Source organism: Sinocyclocheilus rhinocerous, unplaced genomic scaffold, assembly GCF_001515625.1.
Source record: "Sinocyclocheilus rhinocerous isolate Xijiao unplaced genomic scaffold, SAMN03320098_v1.1 scaffold19, whole genome shotgun sequence".
Taxonomy (NCBI): Eukaryota; Metazoa; Chordata; class Actinopteri; order Cypriniformes; family Cyprinidae; genus Sinocyclocheilus; species Sinocyclocheilus rhinocerous.
In genome coordinates, this window is record NW_015638975.1 from 2,165,171 (window position 1) to 2,188,614 (window position 23,444).

General features: G+C 41.2%; 1 protein-coding gene across 1 annotated transcript in view; it reads left to right on the plus strand.

Moving 5' to 3' along the window:
• Positions 1-1,903: 1,903 nt before the first annotated feature.
• Positions 1,904-23,444, plus strand: part of lmo1 (LIM domain only 1) — a 41,533-nt gene continuing 19,992 nt past the window's right edge. Inside the window, exons 1-2 of the mRNA XM_016565976.1 lie at positions 1,904-2,543; positions 22,222-22,435. Coding sequence (XP_016421462.1) covers positions 2,522-2,543; positions 22,222-22,435 — 236 coding nt within the window. The 5' untranslated portion in view covers positions 1,904-2,521. The remainder of the gene's footprint in view (positions 2,544-22,221; positions 22,436-23,444) is intronic.

A 23,444-nucleotide genomic window follows, 5' to 3' on the forward strand; every position in this document is an offset into this window, starting at 1 on the left:
CACCTTCAAGGAGATCCAGATCTCAAAGACATTAAGCGAGGCACATTTTCATCTCTCCCTCGACAGGGACGTGCAATAAAAGTAAAGAAAAAACCAGTACACCAGATCACTTGCTAGTTAAACAGAGCACATGTAACCTCTGCATCTCCCCTAATGGTTAATCTCGGGTGGATCTCTGACTTGATTGGTTAAGAGTCTCAGCAGGGCAGGTGAAACCCCACAAATTGCCCACCATGAAACAGTAACACTTTTATCAGCAAAGTAGCAGCTAACAATTATATTACCAGAGCCAAAAGCAGTCTCCTATCTCACTGCTAATCAAAACACAGCCCATCTGTTGTGTTGTTGCTCTCAAAATGACTGTTTATCTGAATATGGAAAGTGAGTCTTCTAGCCGATCACACATATCTATTGGAAATATTATAAACGGCGAGAACGAAGAATGTGAAGAAATTAGATCATGAAAACTGTTCATAATGCTTTCAAAAATGTTTTCACAAGAACACACATACCCCTGTGAGCACTGCACTGCACTGCACTGCACTACACTACACACACACACACACACACACACACACACACTTTCCCTTAGCTGTGCTTTTGTGTTTTGTCAGAATTAATGAGAAAAGCTACCTTGCCCTAGGGGTAATTAGTGTCCTTGGAGTTAAATAAGCTAATACTTAGACACCTCTGGCACAAGCAATTATGTTTGTGTATTGAATAATTGATTCAAAGAGGGGGGAAGGGCTGCTAATCAGATCTGAGCATAATGAATTGATTTAATTAACAGGGGGATCCGTGGCTCTCTGGGAAGCGCGCGCATTTATTCAGTAGCAGGAGCGCGCGGAGCGCATATATTGGGTGAGAAAAGGCAGCGTGAGCATGCTGTTAGGAGTTGTCAGCCTCAGAATTGGATTTCTTGAATATAGTTACAGTTTCGGAGCAAATGAGAACTGGGAGGAACACGTTTCTACTCCGAGAATAGCTTCTTCGCGGCAGCTCAATTTAAACGGGTGTTTAAATTAGATTTGAGTTAGTGTAGTCGTTTCGTTTTCGCATGGAATGCACCGTGGCGTCTCACTTTAGTTTTAGACATCGTTAATTGCAAGCGTGGATATTACTGACGCGCTGCGTACGCGAATACAACTGAGGGGACATCGCTGGGTATCATCTCCGAAAAACATTAAGCAATAGAATAAAAGACACACGTATGTTTATCTACATGGCTTTCCTTCTCTGAACAGCGGAAACCCACACAGACGAGCCTGTGTAATTAAACCTTGCGGCAGCAACGCGGACGATTATTATTTTTGTTGTTGCAAAGCAATTTCTTCTAAGAGACGCGAGCGGCGCGCGCAGAAGTGTGCTGGAGCCGAGAGCGGATCGCCTGGAGCCGGACTCCTCGCTCCTCAGGACGATGGTGTTAGACAAGGAAGAGGGTAAGTGTACGGATGATTGTTAGTGCATTCATTTGCTCCTTACGACTATGAAGAACGCCGGACAGTGAGGAAATGCAGCATTTAGCGTCCATTTCCCCCGCGAACGGCACTTTCATGCTCCAGTTCGTTTGTCATATCAGACGGACGCGTTCGTTCGTCAGGTTTACATGAGGAGGAAAGCGCGTACGCTACTCAAACACTTAAGACATGCTTCTCTGACTGTACCCGCGTATGAAATATAATATTATCGGTTTAAAAGACGCAGGCGGAGCTGAACCAGCGTTGCTATTCACCGCAGTATCAGTTAACGTTAGAGCTCGGGTCAAATCTGTGAAGTTTAGACACCTCTGGCACAAGCAATTATGTTTGTGTATTGAATAATTGATTCAAAGAGGGGGGAAGGGCTGCTAATCAGATCCGAGCATAATGAATTGATTTAATTAACAGGGGAATCCGTGGCTCTCTGGGAAGCGCGCGCATTTATTCAGTAGCAGGAGCGCGCGGAGCGCATATATTGGGTGAGAAAAGGCAGCGTGAGCATGCTGTTAGGAGTTGTCAGCCTCAGAATTGGATTTCTTGAATATAGTTACAGTTTCGGAGCAAATGAGAACTGGGAGGAACACGTTTCTACTCCGAGAATAGCTTCTTCGCGGCAGCTCAATTTAAACGGGTGTTTAAATTAGATTTGAGTTAGTGTAGTCGTTTCGTTTTCGCATGGAATGCACCGTGGCGTCTCACTTTAGTTTTAGACATCGTTAATTGCAAGCGTGGATATTAGGCTACTGACGCGCTGCTGCGTACGCGAATACAACTGAGGGGACATCGCTGCATATTATATCCGAAATACATTAAACAATAGAATAACAGACGCACACGTTTCTCTACATGGCTTTCCGTCTCTGAACAGCGGAAAACCACACAGACGAGCCTGCCTGTGTAATTAAAGCTTGCGGCAGCAACGCGGACGATTATTTTTGTTTGTTGCAAAGCAATTTCTTCTCAGAGACGCGAGCGGCGCGCGCAGAAGTGTGCTGGAGCCGAGAGCGGATCGCCTGGAGCCGGACTCCTCGCTCCTCAGGACGATGGTGTTAGACAAGGAAGAGGGTAAGTGTTCGGATGATTGTTAGTGCATTCATTTGCTCCTTACGACTATGAAGAACGCGGGACGGTGAGGAAATGCAGCATTTAGCGTCCATTTCCCCCGCGAACGGCACTTTCATGCTCCAGTTCGTTTGTCATATCAGACGGACGCGTTCGTTCGTCAGGTTTACATGAGGAGGAAAGCGCGTACGCTACTCAAACACTTAAGACATGCTTCTCTGACTGTACCCGCGTATGAAATATAATATTATCGGTTTAAAAGACGCAGGCGGAGCTGAACCAGCGTTGCTATTCACCGCAGTATCAGTTAACGTTAGAGCTCGGGTCAAATCTGTGAAGTTACGTGGAGCAGCGGCTGCCCTCTCTCACAGGTGAGAGCATTTGAACCTTAACCTTTACTGATAGGTCTAAACGATAACATCTAGATCACCAGTTTAATATAAACGTGTTTAGTTTGTAAATATTTTTGTGTGTTTATAGGCGTATGTGCGATGCACGTCTCTGTATTTACGCTGCACGCTGGTTCCTATGGAAACCATTTATAAACTTTTCTTTCGGAGAAAGTTTTTTTTTTTTGTGATGCTTAATCCCATTTTTGTACTATGTTTCTTTAACGCCGTTGAGAGAGAAAATCCCTACAAAGTGTCTTTGACCTAAAAATGCCTTTCGTGTCATATTTCAGGGAATATTGTCATCACACACACGTTTAGTTTTAGCCAGGGGCCCTTTCCTCTCTAAAATAATGGCTTGCATTTCAGACCCATATTTATATTTGAAAATGGATATTTCATATCTCTTTGAGCCAACCATCCTTTCACTAACCCCATCTAAAAACCAATAAAGGGATTGCCGTAGAAACATAAATTGGTCTGTCTTGCTCAATCTATGTTGCGCTAATGTACCCAGATTAACTCAACTGTAAATTGTCTCCTTTGGATGTCTGTCTTGCTAAAAGTTCCCCATATGATTCATGATTCAGATTGCTTTTAACAGCTATTGGCTAAGCAATATGGTAAATGTACAAGGTGATGCAAATGGCATTAGTAGGAGAGGATGCACAGGAGCATGTAATGCAGTCAATACTACATTAACTACTGATGCCCAATTACAGAAGCAGGGAGAGTGGCTTTTAGGAGCATTAGGACTTACAGAAAAGCTTAGATCACCTGCTGCTCATTGCCTAAAAGCTTCACCCTTTGCTTGCTGGTGCCGACCAACAGCGCTGGCATTTTGGCAGGGATGGGAAGGCAGCTTGGATCTCTCTCTCTCTCTCTCTCGCTCTCGCTCTCGCTCTCGCTCTCTCTCTCTCTCTCGCTCTCTCTCTCTCTCTCTCTCTCTCTCTCTCTCTCTCACACACACACTCTTAACTAACACAAGCACAGGCTATGTTCAGATAAGTCTGATTCTAATAAAAGGCTATAGTCTGACTCTAAATATATCGGTTGAGGTAAAGTATCCTCATAGTTCGGTACATCTTGTACTGAAATCAAAGTGAGGGAAGCTAGTGAATAAGATAAATTGAACTGAGCCTTGTGAAAAAAACATAACCATATGCACAACCCTCATGATCGCTCGCATCATCCATACGCCTCTGTGTAAGCAAACATGAATGGATTGTCGGTACTTATAAACTTGCTGATACATTGCGATTTAGAAAAATGGCCTTCAAGCAAATCATTTTATAATGCAGTTTTGTAGCGATTCTAAAAAATTATAGACACCAGTGTCTATGCTGTATTTGGTTTCCATAACTGAACTTTCAAATGGTCTCACTGTAACTCTGAAATCACGGCATCCTGCAATAGAAGAATTATCCTGTTACCTTCTCGCCAACAGGAAAGTAGGATACAAAGTAGTTTTCACTATTTTACTACACACTAAGCTTGCTTCAGTTTTCTGACCTAAAATTCACCCCGACTTTTTAGGAAGTCTGAAAAATATGTAAGTTTTTCTATGTGAAATAGTGGGTCGTTCATATCTCTGTACTAAGCTCTGGAAATTTAAAGTAGAGCGATGTGGGTCTTGTGTCATAGTTTTGCACGCCCTCGCTATTGTACTACTATTACACAGCCTTCCCAAATTATCAGCCCTTTCACATTTCAGCTTCGCAGTCTTTGTCATCAGCGGTCCTTGCACTGTATTTGATCCTTGCTGTACTGCTTTCAGGCAATGACACAATACCTTGCTCTTGTACTTTCTTACCACGATTTTGAGAGAGTGTGGAAATGTGTTAAGGTACAGAACAAGCACAACTCTTTTCATGACTACCTTTAAATAAAAGAAGCTCTCGGTTGACTTTTAATTCTCTCTGGAGAAATACGCTATTCAGCCATTTTCTTTCCCTTCAAGGTATTTAAAACTATCTGGATTGGGAGGAATAATTGGGTCCTCATTGTGGACTTGTTCAGGATTGATCATTCGCATCGCTGGGCTCTCTAAGAACCTGGAGAAGAGAAAAGAACACCCTTCTATTCTTCATCCTGATGATAAATTCTTAGTTACCGTTCCTCGTTTAATTTACAAGAACTGCGTGCCGACTGACCAATGAAATGTCTTCGTTCCTAACGCGTGCATTTGAAATGCAATGTTTCAAATGAATACTAGACCCCTGATCTGTCTGCTGCTGTAATAAAACCAAGGGCTTCAGGCACCAATTTTATTTTGAAATAATAAGAATTGCTTCATTCTTTACTTGAGTTACCATGGTAATTCGGTCTTGTAGCAATTTTATATTGATTTAGAGAGTGGACAGTAATATTTCTTTTCTGTTATTCCCCTTTCTGTGGGTTGATTTCTAATTTCCACTTGGAGATTACTTTTATACATTCCTTAAGTCTTTTCACTTTTTTCATCCTGCAAGGTAATTTTCTCTCTTGTATTTGCTATTTTCTCAGCTTATTGGCTTGTTCTTACTCTAAATTAAACTTGCCAATTTCAAATATTGAAATTACATCAATGTTTCTGTCGCCCTGGGTCTCTCGCAATATTGCGCCTGGATTCGGGGCCTAATGCTTGTTTCTGCCACTTATATTGCTTCAGCCTGAAGAAATTCCTACTTGATAAACATTTCCTCCAGATGCAATTACAGTTCAATATATCTGCAACTGATGTGTCCTCAACATAGGGAACCGTCATTGCTCTGTGGTCTTAAATTGGCATGCTCTTTTTTTTTTTTTTTTTTTTTTTTTTTTTTTTTTTTTTTTTTTTTTTTTTTTTTTTTGGATGATGACTTTGAATGCATGATGGTCTGACACATTCTGATGAGGTTGAAATGTTAAACATTACAAGGTGATGCATCCCTTTCAACAGTACAAAATTGGAGAGATGGTCGTACAATTTTACCTTAATTTCATGTGGGGTTGTCGCTTAAATCCTGAGGACACAGGACGAGGATGATGAGGAGAATCAAACCGAGCAGTAGGGCTGCACGATAAATCGAAATGGAATCGAGATCGCGATTCGACAGAAGCTGCGATTGTCATGCGTATCTTTCAGTGAAGCACGGTTCTGTGATCAGCAGTAAATCTCCATCCAAAGGCCAGAGGGCGCTCTCGCGCTGAAACTCCAAATAGGCCTCGCAGAAGAAACCCAGAAAATGCCTATCGTTGCAGCTGAATAAACAGAAGATTCAACTGCTTTCATTGATTCAACGTGACTAATAAACACACGACTATGGCAATATACGGTTTATCTGAGTTCTTATTATTATAATTTTCATTAAAATAAAGTATATTTATAATGCAATGCCTTTATCACTTCTTAAATACTATGAAATATGTTGCGTGCCTTATTCTGTGTAAGAAGCCACATCATCTCACAGAAGGATTTATTTCAAACACTCGACTGACGTTATGAAGTGAGTTTGGAGTAAAAACATGTTATTAAATGTGGTATTTTTACATGCTTTCAGATGGAGCAGCTTTTACTTCACCGAGCCGTAGTTCATTGAGAAGCTATGCAAACAGCTGTCATTATCGCAAACGATTTCTTCGATTTCAGAATCGTGCAATAAAATCGTCTGCGATTTTTTTTTGCGTAACTTGTCAGTGAACTACGGCTATGTGTAGTAAATGCTGCTCCATCTGAAAGCACGTGATGATGATTTCCTGCTGATTACAGAACCGGCATTACTATCAAAATGCGCATGACAATCGCATTCAATTAATCGTGCAGCCCTACCGAGCAGAGTCACATTCCGGTAGATCTTATGTGATCGACCTAACGTACAGTTTACCAAACCCATTTCTGTCTCTATCCCAAGGCACATGATCACTATCAAACTTGTGCTTTCGCACATCAGTGACTGCAGATGTATATCATTTCCCATCATTTTACCGCAACTCAAAGGGGACCCGAATAAAGACTAAGGTTCTAGAGAGAGCGAGAGTTAAAGGTACAATGCACCTGGTATACGATGTTCACCAGCTCGATCATATTTACTTCCAGTGTTACATGTGAACACTCTTATTAAATCAGCATCCAATGTCTAAACACTGTCAAACATCAAGGGAGCCGGCTAAGGCTCATGTTTCATCCATATGGTCTGTCATGACCGCGTGTTTCTGTGAATCCTTCTCATTTCTCTGTGTAAAGATGTAGTTTTTGGCAAGTTTTTAAATAATTCCGATAAACATGGGATTTTTGAAAAGCTCCAAGGACATACGGTCCATCACTGAAGCATTGGGAAACCTTTTATAACATCCTCAGACATGCTGCCAGCGAGAGATGAATCGTCATTTTTAGGCTACCTTTTAAAATGTCTCGGAGCAACCTTATCTTTCACCTTGAGTCCTGAGACGAATGCAGACAGGTGCAGCATTCAGTAAAAAAGGAACATGAGCGAGAGAGGCGCAGAAAACGATATCAAAGTGTAGTGTGTGTGTGTGTGTGTGTATAATAGGATGTTTACTCAAATCAGGTCCAGCCAAATTTAGCTTCATCTTAAGGAAAAATATATAGGCTATAATATTCCACTTTTGCTACAATGTCTGTCTGTCTGTCTGTCTGTCTGTCTGTCTGTCTGTCTTCATTTCAAATTTGTTTCTGCTCTGGAATTCTCTACAATAGTAGCTTCTCCCAGTAGACATGCTCCAAGTAATAGTACATATGCTCTGCTGAAAGAGGGATTTACAGCTACAATATTGATGATTTTACACTAGGTGGTTTTTAATTTACTTTCCTTTGGTCTTTAGACCACATGTTATTCCCTCGTGTCACCTTGTCGCAGCACCTCTCACTAGCACGTCTCGCTGCAAGGGTGAGTTGCTTCGTCTATTGCATTTGTGTGCGATCACTTTCTCTTTCCCTCACACACACACTCGGCTTCTCTTGCAGCAGGTCGTCACACTTGGCTCCATTTCATCAGTCCCTCTTCCATTCCTGCATTTATTTGTTTATTTCCCCCCCTCCTCCCTTCATCTTTCGTCTTGTGCGCCAGTTGTCCTGTGAAGCTCGAGGAATTTTACTTTACCACTGACTGCGACCTATAGCGCTAGGTAAAGAATGGAGCGATGACCTACAGCTCTACACATGCACGCAATTTCACGACCAAGTTCTGCTGCTGCACTTTGGAATGTTACTTTTTGGCATGACCTTCTTGTTTTAAAAGGTTCAGCCTTTCAAAAAAAAAAAAAAAGTACAGGTGGCCATGCTAATGAAATAAATGACTAGCATACTTTGCTTAAGGTCTCGTCCTCCCTGCCAGCTCTTTCAGTCCACCAGAGACACTTTTATGAATTCCTCATTAACCTTATCACATTCTGTAACTTGATAAAAGCTTTCCTAATGATACCTACACTGATATCCACATTTGGCTCTAATGAAGTTAGAAAGTGCAGCTCGAGGTATCATAGCCGTTCATTAGTGTTGCCTTTATAAAAAAAATAAAACTAATATCGCACCCCTCGCCTTGATGTCTTTATACTGTAAATATCACCCAACTCAAATATAATGAAACGATGGGGAAAAAATGCCAGACTGTTGTAAAACGTATTTAGACACAAAGAAAAAGCCTTGTTGCGTTGTGAATGTTTGAGGGAGCGTTATGCAGTTATGAATGATTAATGTAGAAATAGAATCTTGTGGCATAATTGTAACAGGGTCTGTTTATGCATGCGAGTTTCCATCTTGTTATACATTGATCTTCCATTATGCCTATTAGTTGGAAGGCCTTTTTTAATCCCTCCTGAAATGCTCCCTAGATACATATTCGCAAGAGTGTGTTTACCGGAGAACTGCAGGCACGCACTGATAACCGCTGTGTTGTTTTTTGGATGGTGTGTTTTGTAGGTACGTGGGTATGTGGGCATGTGTGCACACCTGTGCGAGTACATCTTTACCGTGTGCATGTATACGTCTGTGTGCAATTGGTTTGCATGTGCAGAATATATTTACCGTGTATGTTTATAACATGTTTGAATGCACGCACACAGCATGTCACAGAGAGCTGTTGAAGTTGTAGTCCTCATAGCTGATGTGCATCTGTGTTTTGTAATGGAACCATTGAAGATTACTGAATAGCGGAGTGAAGTGAGATGAATTCTGAAATGAGTAATGATGCACTGTTCAATATATTATTCAATGTGTCATTCCTGGAGCGAGGAAGATACTCAAACTAGTGCTTTTAATGTTTTTGGAGATTGTAGCCTCTTGACTCGCCACACAGAGACACACACACACACACACACACTTGTATGGATATGACATTATAGTGTTGTACTTTCAGACTAATATAATAATATTCTGAAAAACTACTGTGTATATACTATAGTGCTGTACTGTATATGTGATCACTCTCTCTCTGTACATATATACGTTTTATATACTATATACTTTTATATAAGACAAAAAATTAGTTGGTATTAAAAAAAGGTTTTCCATTTTAATATATTTTAAAATGTAATTTATTCCTGTAATGGCAAAGCTGAATATAAAGCAGCCATTACTCCAGTTTTCAGTGTCACATTAAATCATTCTAATACACAGATTTTGTGCTCAAGTTACATTTTTATTATTTTCATCAATGTTGTAAACATGCTAAATGAAAGTGTTTAAAATAAATCTTACTGACCCCAAACTTTATAGTATATAAAGTATAGTATATTGTATGTATTTTAGGTAGCCAAGTAAATTGTGTTAATTTCTATTTTAACACATTCATGCTCGTCTCTTGATCTTTATATTATTTCTGCTGTTCAAGGAGAAACCAAACCATTTGTTATTGATATTATAATACCTTTTATTTTTTTTATCTAGAAATTCTATTCATCAGTATTTTCAATGCTGACTAGGTCACGGTTATAAATATAGGAAACATGTAGGCCAGAGGGTTTTTCTTTTCTGTTGAGACAACATAATGAAAACTCCCCCCAGCTCAATAAACTTTCTATATATACACCACAAACCGATAATAACAAACCTCATGTAAAGTACTTAAGAAAATAGTTGGAAGAGAGAAATCCAATATAGCCTGTGTAAACGCATTCCATCCAAATATTACATGGATATTAAAATCTATTCCAAATTTTTTTTTTTTTTTTTTTTTTTTTTTTTTAAAAAAAAACCACAACATAAGAGGGGATGCTGTTAGAGAAAGCACTGGAAGAGGGGGCTGGCAAATGGAAACTCAGTCCACTTAATGAGATACTAACTTCCACAACTCATTGGCCGACCTTCGATAAATCAAATCTTGAATACCTAATTAAAGGCAGTGATTGCAGGTTAGTTTGTATTGTTCCTTAAAGGGGAAGGACAAGGTATTGGTGAGGCTGATTTAATCAATGCTCAGAGTGAGGGTTCTGATCCACTAAAGTGGCAGCTGTGGTCCAAGCGCTTGGCCACTCTGCTCAACTTTAATTGAAATTGGAAACTGAGCACAGGCTGAATGTTGTCTCTCTTATGTTGTCCAGCCCCCTATCTGCCAGCCGATGATTTTACCCTTTCTTGACACGTTTAAACGTGACCGTCTCCCGTGCACGGTTGGAGCTTATAATGGAGCAGCCATTCGATTTAACTCTTGAATTCTCCAGTAACGTCAATAACCTTGGATGGTGTGGTCATTCAGTCATAGCGCTCTTAATGCTGCTATGGAGAAGGTTAGAATAGACTCAAGTTTACTTGAGTGTTGTCATTTAAATGAGGACATTTGATGTTATTTAAAGCTAATTACAATGACTAGAAACTAACCCAAACCTTATCCAGAGAGGAAGATTCTGGTCCATAACAGCAATCTAATAATTATTTTCATCTTATGGCCAATAACTAATAAATGGCTGATTTTATACATTTAAAAAAAGAAAATTAAAACACAAAAACACTAAATAGTTTGTATGCTACAAGTGAATGTATGCATCACTAATAATATTATAGTATACAGTATGGAAGGCAAATATTTCTTAATATTCTTAATTTAAAAAATATTTTTACACAAAACAGCTCTGTTATCATTACATAAACAATGATATGTGCTCTTAAAGAGAAAGTGTAGTTCAAGAGAAATACTTAAACGGTAAAATGTAATGCATAATCTATCACCATCGCTTTTTTATGGAGCTAGATGATGGAAAAGTAATCTATATCTAAAAATATGCAAAGACTAAGGAAGATAAATAATATTGTTCTGTGCTGATAAATTAAAATTTTTGCAGTATTTGTCATTATTGTGCACTGATAAGAATTATGATTGCTTTTTCCCTAATGGAGACATTCCCAAAAGAAGGTCTTGTCATGTTTAAAGTAAAATGTATAGCTAACAAAGTTTGCCAACTACACACACAAACTCACAGACTTGAAATACTATGGTTACGTTTACACTAATTCGTTTTCATTTTAAAACGCATAACTTTTGCTACGGTTATGCCTGTCGTTTACTCTACTCCAGCATTTTTGAACCTGGAAAACAGAGACTTTTAAAAAGGCTGCAGACTTTAGTTTGAAAACTCCTGGGTTGCGTTTCAGTGTAAACTGACCAAAACGGAGACTTTTGAAAATGATGGCCTGGCTGCCCACATTCTTGTACGCATAGATGTGTATAGGTACATTCCCCATTCGACCGCTCCAAGCACATAGACGCGTCCGCCAACTAAATAATAGGGCATGTACCTATGCATATACGGGTGTACCTGCATGAATGGTCATGTGACTTGCATTTCGTTTGTGTAGTGGGGACTGAGATCGCTTCTGAATCGCAGTGAAAACGCCAGTGTAGATGAGGATCGTTTTCATTTTAAAAAGCCAGTTTAAAACGAAAACGCACTAGTGTAAATGGGGCCTAAGAATAAGAAAAAAAGAGTCTCTTCTGAAGATAGATTGATGCTTGAAACAAACTCTGAAGTTATCATTCTCCGATGTCTGGGAAACTGTAACAATTACAGCTTGTCAAATGACTGCTAACGTACTTCCAACGCCACAGAATGTTCACCTGATTAAGCCTAGTACAGTAAACCAAAAAGCCTGGGAAAATGAAAGGTAACTGTTGCAACCCAAACCCTGCTTCATTATTTACCCCATAAGGAGATGGGCATCCGAGAGAGTGGTTGAGTGTCACAGAGGCCCCACACACCAAACAAATACCCCCCCGTGGTGGATTTGCATTATTCAGCTCTAAACAGGGCCCAAATGGAGTTGTGCTGCATGGTGTTTCTTCCATTTTCAACCTTGCAGCATGGTTCTGAATGGCACACCTGTCTCCTGGCATATCTTTTGAAATGCTAAATGTGTAGTAATTGCCTAACCTTGGGAGTGACACAAACTTTAGAAGGCCTACATTTATGCCTAGCCAAATGCATTTTTAATGTTGGCTAAAAAGTGTTGGGGCATCATTGTGCGACAGACGGCGGAAAGAGGCTCTGACGGTGCTAATGGTTACATTCTTGCCAGGAGTCGAATAGATGGATTTATTCCTTTATTCAGATGCAAATGCAATCTGTGGGAAAAGAGGGGAAAAAATGAATTGAGTTCATATATATATATATATATATATATGAAGAGTCATTCATCAGCGGGGGATATTGACAGTTTATGCCTTCTGGTGGAGTAAATGGGTGGGTAGAGGCTGCCGTCTCCGAACTCCGTCTAAATGAAGACCTAAAACAAACGTGCACTCCAGGCCTACTGTACAGAACAACTTCCAGATGGGTGACGCTTGACTGGCTGGATGTGAGGTCACACACCTCCCTATTCTTTCTCTATCGAGGGACTGATTGTTTCTCTGAAACTCTTCTAATCCCTGAGTCGGGTGTGTTCTCCCTCTCCATTCGCACAAGCTTTTCTGATTCTGGTCTGTCGGCAACTCACCTTCCAGAGCGGTTTTCTCACCATGCTATCAAGCGAGCGCCAAAGTGTTGGAACAACTTGCCTCTTGCAATAACACTGGCAGTTTTCGCACGTCTCCAAAATAAGCAGTAATGAATTTAATTAGATAGCTGTTGCATATCTCTGATACATTTCTTTTAATTAACCCCATGTGAATAAATTAATAGGAGAAAGAAAAGTGTAGAACAAAAAATAAATAACATGCGCGCGTGCACACACACACACACAAGCTAATGATGAAGTTATCCGTTAATTGGAATCGCATCTGTTAGCCAAAGCTTTAGCAGGGCACCAGAAGCTAACAATGTGTTTAGTAAGCCTCTCAATCTCCTCATCCTAGAAAAAAAGAGAGCGAAAAGGCCTTGGGTTCTAGAAGTGACTACGAGTGTAAGAAATGCACCTCTGACGTGATGGAAATGACGACCAGGGCTTGGAGAAAAGAAACCCCCTGTTTCCAGGCCCTGCTCTACCCAGACTCCCCACTCTGCTGTGCTTGAAGCCGGGCCAGTGTTATTGCAGGCCTAATGTGGCTGCCTCATTTGGGCCGGATCAGAAGTAATTATGCTCGGGGAAAGTGTCTGCCGACCGCAGGGATCAGGACACTTGTAACATGTGAAAAGAGCAATTATTCCTGGAGACAAAACCCTCCCTTATCCCGGGCAGTGCCAGGGTCACTGCGAGGGAGCAGCACTGCTCCGTTTCACCGGGCTTTATTAGCGGCAGCAGGCTGCTAAAGTTTGCGAAAGTGCATCATATTAATGAACGGCACCTTCGTTCCATCCGCACTGGTCATGCCAGCCCTGATCTCCTTTTTTTTTTTTCTTCTTTTTTTCCTTCATCTTTTTTCCAGTCAAATGTAGTCCTCGTCTAAACTTTTCTGGGGTATTAATTATATCATCATAGCAAGCAATGACAGGCCTGATTTCATATGCAGAGCAGTCTTGAAAAGATGTAATTGCATCCACAACTGCTTTACCTTAATTTACCCACAAGCTACAGCTGAACGTATTCTATTCTCCCATTATGTGCTGCATGATGTCCACCGAACACATGAATCAATATGTTTCAGACAGTTCTGCTTTGGGCTTATCAACTAGGATCAAGCTCTTTATTCGTTTGTCTGTTTCAGCTGGCATATTCTACCTGACATTATTACCAGATGCGTTTTGTCTTGGCAGTAAAGGAGAATGAGTGTCTACAGGCTCAATTACAGTAATGATGTGGACTGATTGAAAGGAACTGATTCACACAGACAATAGCAGGACATCTGCCGTAGTTCCCCATTAACCTCCACGGTGGCTGGCTGACAAATTCTAGTCCAGATTGCCATGATCGCAGCTTACATGCTCACAACGGGCTCCTATGCACAGCTGGAGCTAACATAAAGCTTTGGTTTAGGATAAAGTCCAACGCAGTAGTCTTAATTTTAAGTAGTTGTCATGCATATTTGTTATAATGATCTGGCACTTGATTAATTTACATCATTATCATGCTGTGTGCTTTAGCCTTTGACAAAACCCTCTCAGAAAAGTGGCACTTTAAAATTCATCCCACTTAAAATAAATAGTCAATATTTACAATATAATTAACCAGCTTTTAGAAACATTAATGGGATAGTTCAAGGGCTGCATCTGCCCACTGTCGGGTTAAGCTGCAAGTGCTTATCAAGTCCACAGAGATCATCTTCATCACATGCCCTGGAGACATGCAGTTAATATCACAGACCTCTCCCATCCCTGTCACCACCAAGACTCCCTTCTGGCAAATGGTTCAGCTCAATCAAAGACTACAACCTCCCATGGCTTGATCAGCTTTCATTTGTCACTGTGGCCTTCTGGTCCAATCGGTCTCAACCACTGTACACTCATCTCCAACACACTCTCCTGCCTCTTTTCAGAGTGCTACCTTAAACCGATGAGTAAACCAATAACGTTTAGCCGATATTATCGGCCGATATGAGCCTGTCGCCGATACATATCGGTACTGGCGAATATGCCGCCGATATTATTTTATTTTTTTACAGAACATATGCAGATTAAATGCTTCTGAATGGTGTAATTACTTAGTTTGTCCAGCAGAGCGCGCTCCATTGTTTGCTACTGGCGACCCAGGTCAGTGTAATGTAGAGATGCGCGGATGAGCTCAAACTTCACCCGAGTCCGCTGCTTCAAATTATCCGCCCGCCACCCACCTGCACCTATATTTGATCGTCACATTACAATGATTCTGATTCTTAGTTTTGCATTGCTGGCTCATTTTTAATAGCAGATTCAGTGACATTAGAGACTAGAGCTGATCTGCGCATCACGGCACGCATCTGTGGCGCATTAAAGCCTGTGTTACGGCCACCGGAGCTGATTGCGGCCACTCAGTCAATGCTGGTGTTTATACCGGCCGCGCCGCGGCCCAGAACTCATGCTTATCACATCGGTCACATCACATCGCTCCGCTCGCGTCCGGTGTAGAATAGAACCCATTATAATCAGTGATGTTGTCTACACTGGATGCAGTAAACTGATGCCTCGTTCTATTTATGACGTGCTGACACAGGTTCAAAAGATTTTCAATGGTCGCATCCTGTTGCGGCGCAGACACGTAGCGTACAGTCAGTGACGTAGCAGATTGAAAAGTTAGTGTCTTTCTGCAGTCCAATAGACGGCAGTGCGGTGGTGGCTTGAGTCTGTTGAATGGTGATTTAACGCTACGTTGACACTGAGTTAGAGAGACTCAATCCTAAGTAAATAAACAACAATGTCCCCGTCTTTTACTCTCACAATGAGCTTATCATATTCGTTTGCTACATTAGTAGGGCCCTATGATTTCCGCGATGCAGAAAACATGGACTGAATCGTGGAATCCAGTCATAAAAACGGAATTTACTGTATAACGCGGAATTTGTATTTTTGATGAATAAATAAAAAAAACAGGTCACTACATGTGTGTATATATAGGCCTATATATATATAGACTGTGTCTGTGAATATTAAACTGCAAAAAGACGATTTAAATTATTTGAGTTATCATTGCAAAAAATGTGTTTGTGTATATATGTATTCTATTTACGTAGGCTATATACTGTATTCTATATACAGTACCAGTCAAAAGTTTGGACACACGAATGAGAAGCGTGTCCAAACTTTTGACTATACTGTACTATAATATAGCCTACACATAAAGAATATCGGCCGATATATCGGTCTTTTTTTTTTAACTCCCTAATATCAGTATCGGCATCGGCCCCCCAAAAAATCCATATCTGTCGGGCTCTATCTCTAATCTTACATTGCTTTTGGAATCAGACCCGTATTTAAACTAAAGGATTTGTTGCATCTTTTAATTTTAATTTAACATTTGTACTATACACGCAAACTCGCCTACCATTGAAAACTGTTCAGACACTTTTCATTCACTGCTGGAGTTTAATATTTTGGAGAACACTTCTGTTCCATGCATGCATTGCTGCTGTTATAACCAAAGGCTGTCATACATGAAAAATCATGCCAACAGCTTTGCGACAGATGACTGCCTGTAATCCCTCATACATCTGTAGTTCAAGTCTCCAGCACTTTGTCCCTCTAAATTGGTACCTTTCTAAGATGTTTTGAAGTCATGCATATGTTTTATGCCGTTGAGGTTTGTTTAAGGGCATTGTGGGATTCATATGCAGACCCTCATAAAACACAAATCCACGTTGATACTAAAGTAAGAGTTAATTGTCTTAAATTCATACATATTGTAATTAGTGCTGTGCCTGAATTTGATGATGTGGCTATGAACATCTCCCCAAAAATAAATTTAAGAAATTATTTACTAATGTTATTCCAAAGCTGTATGAATTAATTTTGTTCCCCCATTGTACACATGCAATTATAATGAGTGAGGACTAAAGCTTTCAAACTCAAAAATATAAATATATTGCACTATATTGTAAGTGGTACAATAGCTCCACTGGAAATTTTAGCTGCTTCAATTCCTTTTTTTAGTTTAAAAATTGAAATAATTCAGTGCAAGTTATTCAATGATAACCTCCAGTGGGCTGTTATCTGCTCTTACCAGATTATTGAGTGAGCTTGAGGATCAGTCGGATTCAAATCTGATTATGAACAAATCATTCAAACCTACTTTGTGAACCGAATCAACTTGAAATTTTTTTTTGAAAAGACCTGACACAAAAGAACGATTCATTCACGGATCAGACAGGCAGAATCAGAATCTCTAAAATCTGATTTAAAAAGCAACTTAAATTTTAACATTTTAAAACTTTATATTTTAGTCTGTTCCTTACATAAAGCACGCCTTCATAAGTCATATGGACCACTTTTATGATACTTATGGCTATTGTGTGTCCTTTTTGGAGCTCCAAAGCTTCAGTCCCCATCCACTGTAATTGCATGGAAAAACAGTGTCTTTCGTATTCTGCAAAAGAAAAACATCATACAGGTTAGGTTGACTAAATGATGACAGAATTCATTTTCGGGTGAACCATCTTTTTAAGCGCATATTAGAGCATGTCTTTTTAGAATTGGCAAAATCAGCTACTCTCTTCCTGATCTCACATTTAAGCCTAATACCCCAGTGGTCCCCTTCACCTGCCCCCATGGAGAGGCCTCACACTGAGGTGTCCAGCTAATTGATAGATCTAATAACAGTGACCCTGTATACAGTAAACTCTGCATCATCATTGGCTTCCACTGTGTGCTTACTAGAAGATGGAACAGAGGACAAAGAATCATACTAAGACAAACAAATCCTTTTTTCTCACATTTTCCCCCAAAGATATGATAATTGTGCTGTAATGCTTTAAAACGTTTCCTTGACTTTTTTTCCCCCCTTGCTCTAAACCTTAAATACATCAAAAGGGTACCACATTGATTTGATTTTTTTGATATCCACAAAAATGGAACTTGAAATGAAGGCCTACATAGATACCGGATGCTATCTTTATAATGGAAAGTACATGGTCTGACAGTTTCAAATGCAAAAACGCATCCGTACATATTCGACTGAGATAAGGTCTTTAAAGGGTGTATGGGCGGAAAAGAGGCGGATGACAGGGTGCACACCAATTACTAATAGCGAATGATTTTCTTCCCTCCCTTTTATTTTTGGAGAAATGTTTGACAAGGCAAACACTGCCTCTTGAAGGGAAAAAACGCATCTACTGTTCGGATATGAATCAAGTGGCGGATAGCAGGATATGCTTTTTTGTGACATGGAATGACACCGGAAGGTCAGCAGCACTTGTATCTGTTAAATGGATTGGATTAAGTGGGAGCTGCCTCCTCAGTTTGCGTCTCCATTTATAATGTTCTGCAGGACCGAAATGGGGGAAGGGTCTACTATTCCAGGCTGTGCAAAGAATGATGACAGGTGCACTCTTCTGTATAAACCCCAAAATACTAGTTTGCTGATGTCCGAGTCAACATTATGCACTTTTATTCAGTCATTTACTCTGTCGTTTCAGGTTTAAAATGTGCTGAGGCTATATAGGGCTTCTAAAAGCATATCTCAGCTGGCTCTTTTTTGGAAAACAACAAGAGGTTTCTCAGAGATGGCAGAAACAAGATGATTAGCTCAGACAGAATACAGCGCTCCTCACATCAGCTAACTCATCCTGGAGGTTACTCTAGCCTGGTGAGACAGGAAGTGCTAGCTGCCTTAAATCTGGGTTAGAAAACCTGTCACGGTGTGATGGTGTCATTGTTACCTACAAACCTGAATTCATCCAGGTAATTACAGAACAGGACTGCTCAAAGGTTTCTTGTTTATGAGCCTGGAGTGGTTTACAACAGAAAGGGTTAAGCTCTCCACGGTTAACTTTTTCTTCAGCCAACGTGCACGTTGTTAAAAGGTGGGAGGAATGTGGGGGGGTGGTGGCCTAAACCAATTATGTGTGGTTCTCCTGAGGTGGGGGAAACGACCTTTGTGTATAATTAGTTCTCTTATTTAAAGCAAAGATTTTGAATAGAATAACTAATTAGCTGTCATAAAAGGCAAATTAAAGATTTTTGTGCCATCCCTTGGGGAACTGAAGGAGCCTGATTCCCAAGCTCGTTTCCTTCTCGTACGCACACTCGCGTACAAACACAGACACACTTTTTCCTCGCAGACGAGCGCTCTCTCTCCTCATTAAGACTGTTTCTAGTTCTGTAGAAGGCTGACAGGAGAGCACTGTTGGCATACCTGCAGAGTGCACCTCTAACAAGCCATGAAATGCAGGTATAAAACGACCGCCCTCAGCTAGTGTGGCTTCAATTTAAAGGCTTTTTACCTTCATTTATACTGAACATTGGTATTTATAGCAAGTTTTGTGATCCTAATGCGGCGGCTTCAAGGGGCCCCTATTGGGGCTGGAGGGGGGACGGGGGAGGAAGCTGGAGGGGGAACACACCGCTTATTGATGGCTCCCATCAGTGGTGCTAGACCAATTAGCTTCCCTCTTTTTCCAGTTCTGATAAAGAAATAAGATGGTTGAATACCACCAGAGCTCTTATTCACATCCAAGTCATAAATTTAACTAACAAGCCCTCGCTTTCAGTCTTTCCTGAGCGCTCTCACATTTTACCTCATTTTATAACCAAGGAAATGCTAATTATATTATATTCATAGCACCGCTGATGTGTAGATGGTCCAGAATCACTGAACAAATCTGAATCCAATAAATGAACATGCATCACAGAGGGAAAGCGTGAGAATGAGCGCATACCAGGGTTGTGCACCATTCAGAATTGAATTGAGAATGCCTTTTAAATTCCAATTCAGTTGCCAAATTTGAATCGAGGTAGTAAAAAAGATGCAGAATTGCAATTCACATTTTAATATAAGTAAGTAGAGTTCAAGTGAATTCATATAACTGTAAAGTAAAAGTAAAAAGTAAAGTTTGTCAAGACAATTTAAATTGGAAAGTTTTAATTCTGAATTTTTTCAAACCCTAGCGTGTACTAAACCTCTCTTGGAACTACAGTGTGAGGTTAGTCCAGTTAGAGGAGGATACACACACAAAAACATTAATATGCTGATAGTTGCATGCGGGGTACCGGATAATGGAGTTCATGCCCACTGGCGTACATTTGTTGATCATGTACAGTAGAGCCATTACCGGACATTAAAGCCGGAGCTGAACAGAGCTGCTGCCTGTGACCTCTGCCATCAGGATACTCTTAACGGACATCTAGTCTCATACACAAATGCACTAACAATCAGCTAAGCATAAGCATTACATAAACATGACGATACCAGGAAAATATGATTTTAAAGGTATAGTCCACCTAACAACGAAAATCAGTTCGGTCTTTTACGCTCCTGTCCTTCCAAACCTTGCATGACTTTCTTTTTCTTTTTCGGTCTATACATTGAAAGTCAGTAGGGTCCAAACAGCAATGGACCCAATTGAAGTAAATGGATTTATTTATTTAGTGCTATTTTTTTTTTTTACAGTGCAGAAGACACAAAATCATACAGGCTTGGAATGACATGAAAGCCAGTAAATGATGACAGATTTTTTATTTTGTGCTGACTATCACGTTTAATTCCTCACAAATACCTAAAATCAGCACCTTGTTTTGAATAACACCAATTCTTTGGATCTCTACAGAGAATGTTTTTACACTTTATTTATTTATTTTTTATTTTTTTTCTCCATTCTGTAAAACTGTAAAAAGGCTAATGCTTGAATAAAAAGCCCTCTGTCCAGATGGGTCTGTCTCCATCCAGGACTGGGGGCTTTTAATGGTTTGACTGTCCGGGGCCCGATACGCTGGCGATTGGTGGGGGTGGGGGGTGGGTGGTTGATGGTGTCAAAGGGGGCATCACACAAGGCTTTCTGAGAGAAATGTGTTTTGAAAGCAGAGAGGTATGGAGAGAGGGAGAGTGCCGGTTTAGCTGTGCGTTCTATTAGACGGATCAATAGCTCAGTGTGGGAGAGAGTGTCTTAAGAGCTGTTGTCCTGCGCTTTCAGCTGTGGCAGACCTGTTAGTGCTGGCAGAGGGGGGCCGAGGGCCAGAGTTACCAGCTCTGGCCCAGGGAAGCAGAGAGGTATGGAGAGAGGGAGAGTGCCGGTTTAGCTGTGCGTTCTATTAGACGGATCAATAGCTCAGTGTGGGAGAGAGTGTCTTAAGAGCTGTTGTCCTGCGCTTTCAGCTGTGGCAGACCTGTTAGTGCTGGCAGAGGGGTGCCGAGTGCCAGTGTTACCAGCTCTGGCCCGGGGGCGGCTTTTAGTCCACACACAAATGTCAGACCGCAGATAGACTATTAGTGTTTAGTGCAGTTATTAAATGGACTTTATTTGTCCTTTAGGAGGCTAAAAGGCATGCTTAAAGGGGGGGAGGCTGCATGACAACGCGGCAATTTAGCCGGTTTGGTTACTCTTTTCTGGTCACGATGCAGCGAGCGCGAGTGTAAAAGGAGATCAGGCTTTTGTGTGTGTGTGTGTTTGTGTGTGCGTGTTTGGAAGGCACTTAGGCCATACCGTATCTCACTGGAAGCTGAGAGCAGCCTTCTTGCGGTCAACAGTGTTCTAAAAGGTTAATGTTGATCTATACCAAACAAAGCCCTTGGGAGGCATTTAGCATTGCCAACAGTTCTCATACTGATGAAATAGGGCCATGGCTAATCTTCCAAACAACATAAATACCTCTGTCAGCTATCTAAATAGAGACGGACCTGGGGCATCCCATCATAGAGATGCATTCAAGCCCCCATTAAACGGGTGTGTCACTCACCAAAAATAACATCTGTTCTTTTGAGCGGGGGCAGCAACAAATGAGGCAGCGAGCAGAGTCCAAAGTGACCCGCACATCTATCTGTGCGGAAGAGCGTCAGTGGCTAATGCATATTAGGGCTGTGCGATTTGGGGGAAAATATCAAATTGCGATTTTTTTTTTTTTTGCTTAAGTTGCATACGGTTTTCTTTAGTTTTAATTTGCCTAACTATCGATCTGACCCAGTAGACGCCATAATCCCACTCTGTCTCTCTACCGTCCCCCGTCCCGCGTTCCGTTTTTTTTATTTTTTTTTTAGTGGTGGGTGTTTACGCAGTTGGCTAGAGCAGTGCTGATTGGGGAGAACGGAGGTGCGCTCACTCTTGCCCAGGGCAAGTAAGATTGCAACTCAAGGCTGGCAGTCATGCATATGCTCTGGAACAGAGTAATATCGCGTCCACATCGCAGGCTTTGCGATTAGGAAATCGCAACGTCTCAAATTGCGTTTTTGATTCGATTTCGATTAATCTCACAGCCCTAATGCATATGAAACAGCAGCCCGAGCTTCGGCGGTGTCGCCACCCTTATCAAAGAGCGCGGAACATGAAAAGTCACCGGTTTAGCCAGGCAGTAAATCACAACACTCTGTGTTTGTCTCCCTATCGCCACAGGTGTGCCGATGCTCTCCGTTCAGCCCAAAGGAAAACAGAAGGGATGCGCCGGCTGCAACCGTAAGATTAAAGACCGCTACCTGCTCAAGGCCCTGGACAAATACTGGCACGAAGACTGCCTGAAATGTGCCTGCTGCGACTGCCGCCTGGGTGAGGTGGGCTCCACCCTCTACACCAAAGCCAATCTCATCCTCTGTCGCAGGGACTACCTGAGGTAAGAACACACTGCAGTCAAAGTGCTGCCAAAGCAGAAAGGACTTGTTACACCTCAGGCTGCATGACATTCAGAAAAGTACACCATCTAACAGCTGATGATTGCCACCCTGCCTGTCTCATTCCTGGCCCTGTCCTCTCTCTCTCTCTCCTGTTGCGTTTATCTGCTAACTTGTGGGTTTATAAGAATTTTTTTTTAGCTTGTAAATTGTTTTCTTTGAGGCTGTTACAGAAGATTAAGTGCTTGTTCTTTCCTCATCCCAGTGTACTGACCCAGACTCTGTGCGTTCCAATTAAGTCCCAGTTGTGCAAGTGAGCAAACAGCTTGGAGTGGCATCTTTTAGCGATTGTTTGTTTAGCCGGGTAAGGTTTTGCATGTTTACATGAATGTGACGTGTCGCCCATTTTCTAAGTTGAGCGATAAACCGCTGCGTATGAGTGCGTCTATGGACTTTCAGCTCACCCCAGGCAGCTGAGTGGCAGAACCGCAGGTCTAAGGATCTGTTTTGCCTCCAATCTCTGAGCCATCTGCTTGCTAAATTAAACATGATTATTTCCTGGGCGTTAAATCCCAGTCCCTGGGGTCTCCCAACCAGATCCAGTAATTTGTCCCCAAGCTGCTCTCCCCAAAGAGCCCCCACTGGTAGGGCCCTTCCCAGTAAGACATGCAGTTCAGCACTGTCGACATTAACAGTGTTTAAGGGACAGTTCACCCAAAAGTAAAAACTCTGGCATCATTACTCAACCTCATGTTGTTCCAAATAGGTTTGACTGACTTTCTTTTGTGGAAGACGAAAAAAGCCATTTGAAGAAGGTCAACAGGGTCAAAACAACATTTGACCACATTGAATTTCACTGTATGGACAATATATATATATTTATACAACAGTTCGTTCTGGTTCTCAAATCTGATTGGTTGAGAACCGTGAGATATTGTACTGGTATCGCTACAGTCCTTTCACAATTTTGTATCACTCCGCTTGTTCTAGCCGGGTCTGTTTTTTTTTTTT